At 37.7% G+C, this 9,022-nt stretch overlaps 1 protein-coding gene across 1 annotated transcript; it reads right to left on the bottom strand.

Moving 5' to 3' along the window:
• Nucleotides 1-7,527: 7,527 nt before the first annotated feature.
• marveld1 (MARVEL domain containing 1) lies at nucleotides 7,528-8,736 on the bottom strand. Its single transcript, XM_051915888.1, has one exon. The coding sequence runs from the start codon at nucleotides 8,393-8,395 to the stop codon at nucleotides 7,907-7,909; it is 489 nt and encodes a 162-aa protein (XP_051771848.1). The 5' UTR covers nucleotides 8,396-8,736; the 3' UTR covers nucleotides 7,528-7,906.
• Between the last annotated feature and the right edge of the window lie 286 nt (nucleotides 8,737-9,022).

The raw sequence follows: 9,022 nt of genomic DNA, 5'->3' as shown, positions 1-9,022 counted from the left end.
CCCGAATGAAACGGCTGGTCTCCCATGAGAAGCGCGTTCACCTGGAAGCTCCACAGCTTGCTGTGTGCTAGCGGAGTGGGGGGCCCACAGAGACTGACTCGGCAGGTTAGCCCCCACTGTGATCCTCAGGTCACCCTGGCTATTCACCGAAGTAGCCCTCTTCTGATGACCAGAAGAACTAGATCGGGGCATAGGTAAGGGGTCTCCACCTCATTTGCGGTATTGGAGTCTCGACCGTAACACCGTGATGGTCATCCTCCTGCAGTGGGTACATGATTCATCCACAAAAGCTACCTCAGCGTGCTTGAAGCCCAGACACATGAGGCAACGATCGTGACCGTCATCCGGCGCCAGGGAGCCATATTCATCCACACAGACACGTAGAGCTAAAACACAACCAAAACAATGTTCTTCCACAAAATGTATGCAATTTTGATTTTTAACTGGTAGAGGGCCAAAAGTTACATAGTGTACCTTTAAATAAAAATATAAATTTATGAAACCTAACTTTGTCCTTAGCCGTTGTGACGAGCAGGGCGGGCGAGAGCCGTGAGGGAACGGCGCGAGGCCGGTGACGCGAGAGTTAACGAGCTCCACCTGTGAGGCGCACCGGCCTTGAGTCTCTCACGGAGGAGCTCCGGAAGCATAAAAGGAGGAGCGACGACAGTGAAGGACGAGAGGACGTCACAGCCGTAATTTAACTGAACGATCTGATGTCTCACTGCCTTTTGTTGACAGAGTCTAGTCACACCCCTGTATGAAACCAAACCAATTTTGCATATTCGAGCTGCATTTAGTCAAACAAAAGTTTAATTATATCCAAAAGCCTAAACACAAATGTAAAAAAAAAAAAAAAAAAAAAAAAGATGATGAAGAGAGAGTTAATAGTTCTAAAGAAACCACAGCCGTATTTTTCTAAATTAATGCTTTTCTTATGCTGGTTTTAGGCTCATAATAATCAGGTACAGATAATGCCACGTCCTGCCCTGGAATTTTCCTTCAAGTCCAGACAATTGTAGAAACACTGAGAATATACACATAAAAAAATGTGTAAACCATGTTGTTTGTGCACTTACTTTTATCAACTGAAATATGTATGCCTTCTATACTTTGCTGTTTAATATAAAAGTTAGTAATTAAGTGAATTCTGAAGCTTAAAATGATTTATTGAAATCAATGTAAAATAATATTTCAATGTTATACTATAAAAATAAACTAAATGTCAACTTTAATATGCTTAACTGGATCATTAAGCCCAAAAGTCATTTTTCTACTGCAACATCCAAAACATAACAAAGCAGTCGTGTACCCTAATAGATCAGCTGGGGAAATTTGATGTCATATGCATGAAAATATTCTGCGAATGTGAGAGTATGTCCTGTTCTGAACAAAGCAGGCTTGTTTGACTTTAACGCTTTCCATTACAAACATGCCAAAGTCTCAAAGGCCTGTTTCCTTCTAAGGCTTCAGAAAGCCTGCCTCTGTGTTTATTGAACTAGACACGTCTGTTTGTTGTTTTCCCTCGCAAACTGGTACAGGGAGTCAAGAGGTGTGGAACAAAATGCAGTAAAGCTAGCTGAAATACTGATGAACATGATGAGGATTCTCCACAAATACAGCCCCATCAATATATTTACAGCACTTGTCCTGCCCCGATTACAATTAGCAAAGTCTTAGCAGAGTTAATAACACATTCCTGCCATCTGCTATGGGCTGGCAGTAAAAGAGAAGTCTTGGTATTTCCAGAACTCTATAAATAGGCCTCACATCCCACAAGCCCTCCTTGCCACAATCTGCTTGAACACAGCACCAATTCAGACTGCTCCCAAACAGGATGTGACATCATTTCCTCTTGCCCATAATGTGATACATTCTCCTGTGATTTAGGTTTTAGGAAAATGTTGGAGATTTGAAACTTGTACAAAAGATGACTCACTATAACAAGAACATTACATGACATTGATTGTGAAGCAACAACTATGATTTAAAATGTATCATCTATCTACTCGTGAAGTCTACCTAACGTTCATGGGAAAGAAAAATAAAATCACAACAAGATATCTTTAATATCTCAATTGTGTCTCTTAGGAAGCAATGAGATTAAATGGAAAGTAAACTACTGAAGTCTAAACAAAACAAAACAAATACTACATTCTACAAGTACAAAATTCCAAGATAAACAATAAATAAATAAATAGCCACATTTACAATTTAGTGAGGGAATCTCTCACAGAGGAATCATCATATTTGGAGGTCTGTGTCTTTAAAAAGTTTGAAAACCCCTGTCCTAAGGATTTTCAGAAGAAACATCTGAGACAAAGTTTGATACTTAACCCTCTGGTGTTGCTCGCGTGGTGGTCAAAAATTACCTTTTTTTTCAATGAAATGAATGCACTATATTTTAGTTCAATAATGTTTTATATTTAATATTCTGTATTTTTAGGGGATTTTATGGTACTTATTCTGTATTTTTAGGGGATTTTATGGTACTAAATTATATTTATAGAATAGTTATGATCCGTTTACTTTTAAAAGAAGACACTTGGAAAATTATTGCTGAAGTAAAAAAAAGTTAAAAAACAAATGTTTTGAAGTTTTAAGTCTATTATAATGAAAAATGCATACAAATACTAATTTAAAATTTTATATGAAATACATATTTTCCAAAACATTTTTACTCTAAAACTAAGAGAAAATAAATCTAAACAAGTTGTATTCCAAATTTGAGGTTGAAAAAAATTTGCTAAAAAATTAGCTTTCAGTAAGATTTTGTTTAGGCGCAGTACCAAACGTTTCCACTAGATGAAATTCACTTCCCGTTCGTTTCCAATGCGGTCATTTTTGATCACGAACAGTACAGGAGTGACTGTTTTTTCAGGACCATTTAACCTTTTCGAAACATGTCCATGATTTGTGTGTGTGTGTGTATGTTTTCACATAGCAAGTCCCAAAACCTTTACCAAGTTATGTATCATTCCGCTAAAGTTAAAAATTCTAAAAAAAAAAAAAAAAAAAAAAAATCAGTCAAAAATGACCAAACAGCACCAGAGGTTTAAATAGAACATATTTGGGAACTACAGAAGCTATGAAAAAGCAAGCACTGAGCAAAAAAAATTCCCTTTGTGTGGATCTAAAATCAGCTATACTAGTTCCTTAAACACATTTTTTCACTGATCAGAAGTTCTGAGCTATAAATGACATGTAACCATCCACTATGGAGCCAGAGGAAATGACACTGATGGTCCTTCCTAGCAACTGCCCTGAGCTGTGACGTCAAACACAGCAGAGAAATAAAGGTTTAGCAAAATATTCCTTCAATTTTTAGACTGGGTCTGTCCATTCTCTGTTTTACAGTGTTTCTTTCCCTCGTGTGAAGCGCGTCACACAGGAATGCGTGTCTCAGCACTCTGCGCAGAGTGTGTGGTTAACGGTCCACATGTGCAGGCCTGCTCTCATTGAAGCTCTGCTGACTTGTCCCGTGAATACAAGGCCCACACGATGTGATTAAAGACAGCAACTCATTTAGTCATGGGAGACAAAGCCAACAGCTTCAAAACATTGGAAGAGACACCCTGATGATATTCCAATGAGATTGTGAAATGGAGTGTATCTCTGTACAGGTTTATTTGACAGTTAGGTTGTCTTGGCCTATACAGTAATGCATTACATGGTTTTCATCAGTTAATGACATCCATGTGTTTCAGCACATTTGAACCAGAATGCTTCCTCTGAAGGCCTTACCCTACTCAGCGTCCCCAAGGGAATTCATGCTGCTTCCTGCATTTACCACAAATCATGATTTGTCCATAATAATGAAAGCTGGATGGATAATTCCTTGCTGAATGATCATTTGTTGACCTCACGTCTGGCCATACATGAGTCATTGTGCATTCATTTATTTATTTATAGCTTTATCACCAGTCTGAGCTCAAATGTGTCCATGCATTCTCAATCTTTCTTAAAGTTTTAATAGTTCTAGTGATTATTTGCCAATGGTCCATTACAATAGATAAATTCAGTTCATAACGTTTGGCTCGCTCTCTGCCACATTTTACCCTGTTGCTAGAGTGATAAGAAATAACATGATGTAATTTCCAATACTTCTCTCTGCACAACTATGTTCACTGACTGTCTGATGTATTTTACACACAAATGACAAGCACTGGTTGTAAGAGCTGATTTAAAAAATACGTTAAAAAAAAAAAAAATAAATTATAATAAAAAGTAATAGTAAATAAAATATTATGTAGAATAATATAGAATAAATTTTATTATACATTATACAATTTTTAAACAATGGTCTATTCTTGTGATATCAAATAAATAATGTAGAATTGCTAAATAATCTATAATTATTGTTTTTGGACTATTTATGCATGTATGTATGATGTATTTACAGCATGTTGTAGGCAGTCACTGCTGCACAATTAAAAAATAAATTGTTCAAAAGTCTGAAGTCTGGCTACTAGTATGACATTTATGAGCATAAAATGTCCTACTATGTCAGAGAGAAAAAAGAAAGCACAAAGTGTGAGAGACAGAGAGCTCCTCACCAGCAGGAAATGTCTTTTGAGTTCAGCAGTTTGTGTAAATACAGCTCCTCTCGCATAGAGAAATTTTAGTGTCATTTAATAACCTTTTTCCAGGGAGTGTGAACATACTGTACTGATAGAGAGGAAACTTCTACAAGCATGGCATTGACATTTAGAACCAAATAAAGGAACAGGGCAGTAAGAAAAACTAACAAAAATAAAATTTAAATTAAATGATATTTCCTCTTAAATGATTAAAAGTAACAAAAGCAACATGTACACTAATAGTTTTAGACAGTATTTTTCACACACTAGTAAAGTCTGAGAATTATAGTGACCAAAATGTTAAACAAATAAAAATATTTTATAAAACAATGATACAATTTAATTTTCTTAAAATAGTGTTGCCACTCTTTGTGTGTTCACATTTTTGTATGGTAATTTAAAAAAAACAAAAAAACTTTAAACATAATGCCTGTGCATAAGTTTCATTTAGAAGGACACAAGACTGTATGACAACATAAAACTTAAAGGGGACCTATTATGCAAAATTCACTTTTGCATGGTGTTTGGCTATAAATGTGTTGGCAGTGTGTGTACACAACCACCCTATAATGATAAAAATCCAACCACTCCTTTTTTTTTTTTTAATCCCCATAAATCATAAGCAGTGTCTCAGAACAAACCGTTTGCAGGTTCTTGGCGGTGTGACGTCAGATTAGTCACAGGCTCCGCCCACAAATGTTGACAGACACTGCCGTTTTAACATAGAACCGCCCTGAGCGAGTTCACAGCGAATTGTACACAGTCCGCCATTGCTGCACTGACGAGAATGTCTCCCAAGCATTTTAGGTGTTCTGTAGCTGGATGGATTAATCCACATAGCTCTCTCAATTTACTCCCTAAATCTGAGCTGCTGAAGACGAGGTGGATTAATTTTTTTTCAAAGAAAATGCTCCCTCAGCTTTACCGAAATTCGTTTATGCGAATGTCAATACAAATGGATAATACAAAACAAAGTTGTTACTCAAGGATAGATCAGTACAAACTGTTCGTGATCCATCTTACAGCCTCCAGAGTGATACTGGATACGGCAGTAATTAAGGTGAGAGCACTTACAGTTCATTGGAGTTGATTTACGGATATATAGTTTACCAGTTTATTAAGCACCACCCGAAAAGGCATAAGGTCTTAATATATTTGTTTACTGTTAGTTGTAACGAGTGTTTCTGTGTACTTCGCTATGTATGTTGATGATAATGCAAGGGAGAGAGAAAGAGTTTATGGATAATATTTTAATGCACACTTGCACTGTGTTTTATTAAGCTCTTACAGAGATTTTCTAGATTGAAAATGAACGCTTCATCATTTGTGTAAAGTACAATAAACGTCATAAAACTCATCGGTAAAGTCTTACAGGTCTGGTACAACAGGCTTGTACTAATATAGTGGATAAAAACAAGACAATATAAGTTATAACCGTAATTGAACTAAACTATACCTGTTCTATCTCAATGCAGCATATATTCGCAGTTTCTGACTTTATAGTGCGTCCTGACTGAATCCTGACGCCGGAGAATCAGCTCTTGAAGCTCCGCCTTCTTAGGTCGAGCGCAGCAGATCATTTGCATTTAAAGGGCACACACTGAAACTAAAACTTTGCTGCTTCTACAGTACAAAGGCGAAAAAGGTTTTGCTACCTGAATAGAGAAAACAGAGAAAAAAAGGCTCTCTTCCTTTTTGCCAAATAGGTAGGAAAACTTCAAAACCCATAATACACTGGGCATGTTACTGTCCAAGGCCACTCCCACCAGTCTGCTATGGATATGCTCACCAGAGCCAAATAGCGGTTTGCTCTAGTAGGAAATACTTCTTAGCAAACTTTTAGTCATAATGGTGTTGACTTGTATTGTTGACAGTTACAAGAATAGAGTAAATGTTTAGCGGGAGTGAGTTAGTTTCAGTTTCCAGAGAAGGATCTAGTGCGTTGTAAGCAGTGGCTAAAGCTGCAAAGAATCGTAAATACAGAGAGAATGCTGTGATGGAAAATATGAAAAACTTTTGTGTTTGTAGTCAACTTTTCAAACTGGATGACTGACTATGAACAAGTGTTTTAGGCTAAACGGAGGGGAATACCTGAAGAAACTAACCCACCGCGACTGCAACCTTGTACAGGTAAAAAAGCTGTTCCATTTTTAACATAATGATGTTTAAAGAGTAGACATGGTACAATACGGGTTGAAATTGGCGAAGTTACACTTTAATAGCCTATAAACAAACTATAAATTCAAAAAGCAAGCCACTTCGTTTATATTTGGCACAGTGACCTCCTAAGTGTACTCTGTATTGCTTGTAAAATGTTTTCCTTGTGAAGTTAAAATACTCAACATGGGGACCAGAGTAGTTGCATGTTGTAATAAAAGCATCAGTGCTTCCCTTTCCTTCCGCTTTTTATGATTATACAAAGAACTGAATCTACAGGAATTGTGCCCAACTTATGATTCCTCATAAGTTATGATGTAACATTCTGAAATTTAGAAATACATTCACACACAATTTGCGGTTTGGACTCACATTGTATTCCTCCTAAAACTTATGACTGCATGAAAACCCATCACAGGCAGCTGTCACAGCATCTGTATTCTTTGCCAATGGTCCGTGACTAACACAAGAGTACATTATATTGTGGTCTGGCTGGTCTCTTAAAGCCTCTATCCCAAAATATACCAAAGTAACTTAGGAAACCCTTCATTTAAACATTATACAAAACACGGAAATGAAACTGCATATGCTTTATTTCTCTTATTTATTATCTGTTAGCTAATAGCCACATATTACATTTAATTTTAATACGTGATTGTCTGCATTTAAAATTATATAATCTTTTTTTAAAGCTGATCAAGTGGAGATTTTTGATGTGGTGTGATTCAATCTAGGAATGTAAACAGTGACGCACATGTACACGTTTGATGAAAGACACTGACATGTCATGATATGAAAGCAGATCCTTGTTTAATCGCTCAAAATCATATCAAAGGGTTAAAAGAACAAAATGTGATGTTACACACTGTGAATATTGTTTCATCAAGCAACAAACTGCTCTTTGAGTTGTCAGTTATACAATACAAAAAATAAAAATACTTAAACATATAGAGCTCCAGCAACATATAAACAACACAAGTGTAAAATAGACTTTTATGTGTGACTACAGTACAAAAGCTCTATAAATTACTGTATAAAAAGCAACAAACAAACCTGAAAGCCTGAGACAAGAGGATCAAACCCTCTGCTGTGATTAAAAAATATTTATATGTCTCCAAAAAGCTTGCCGAAAGATCTCAAAGTGGCAGGGGTTTGAGGGATGTAGTCGATTTTCACACGACCGTCCGCTCACCTCGACATTTCCTGCAGCTGCCGTAGATGGCGGAAAGCAGATAGACGCTGGCTGTGAGGCAGGCAAAGACAGAGGCAGTGAGGTAGACCTTGTACAAGCAGTGATGTTTGTAGACGTCCAGGTTGCAGTAGGAGTTTTTTTCCGTCTTGTAGATCATGATCCCAATCGTGGACAGATACAGCAGAGTGGCGGCAATGTCGTGGATCACGTTGCTTAACAACCAGCGTTCTCCTCCGACGATGGGAACGAGGTCCTGCTTGTCCAGAAGAGTGATGATGAAGATAGCTAACGTGAGGAGCCAGAAAAGCACAGCCACGAAAAGCACATAGTGAATGGACCCCTCATACTTGTTGGCTGCGATGGTGACCCAAAGCCCGGCTCCCAGCAGAATCTGGAGGACCCGTACAATACTGACAAAACTCTTGAGGAATTCCAGGAAACTTCTCTTCACCTGTGGCTGAGGGGGCATCTCCTCTTTTTGTTGAAGAGATCTTCTCCTGGTGTTCAGGGTGGGGGCTGTTTGTCACAAACAGAGAAACAAAGAGAAGAAAGAGCCAACAGGAGAGGTAAGGAGCGGCTGATAAGGGTTTTGGACGAGGATAGCCCTGCAAATGCGCACAGAGTGAATCTTCCGCTCAGCCCCGGGGTTTTGAAATGACTTCTGTCTGTTTGTCTCTTCCGTTTCCTGTGGTAGCTGTAGAGTTGTGTCTCTTTCCAAGCAGAGAGGAGGAGAAACGGAACAGAGGGCAGGACTTGAAACACTAACCCCTTTCCCCTCCTCCTCTTCCTTGTCGTCCATCACTCTCTCAGTCGGCTAGTTAGAAAATTCCTGTGTGTGCAAACAGTGGCCCCAAAAAGTGTTCAGTGAGTTTAGACACACTTGTTAATGTCTTTGCATTAGAACACACACACACACACGCACACAAAAGAAATCAAACTATGAGGCATTTATTTTAAAGACAGAAGGATAAGTTTAAGATAAAAGGTTAGTTTTAGGATAATATGTTTCACAAAAAGAAGTTTGTTACAACGCAGTGTTTAAAATTGTAATTTTACTTTCTGACTGTCATATGTTGTGGGAAGTGACTTCATATAT

This window comes from Ctenopharyngodon idella, chromosome 13 (assembly GCF_019924925.1).
Source record: "Ctenopharyngodon idella isolate HZGC_01 chromosome 13, HZGC01, whole genome shotgun sequence".
Classification (NCBI taxonomy): Eukaryota; Metazoa; Chordata; class Actinopteri; order Cypriniformes; family Xenocyprididae; genus Ctenopharyngodon; species Ctenopharyngodon idella.
Note: the sequence above shows the minus strand (reverse complement) of the source record. Positions and strands in the feature narration are given on the sequence as shown.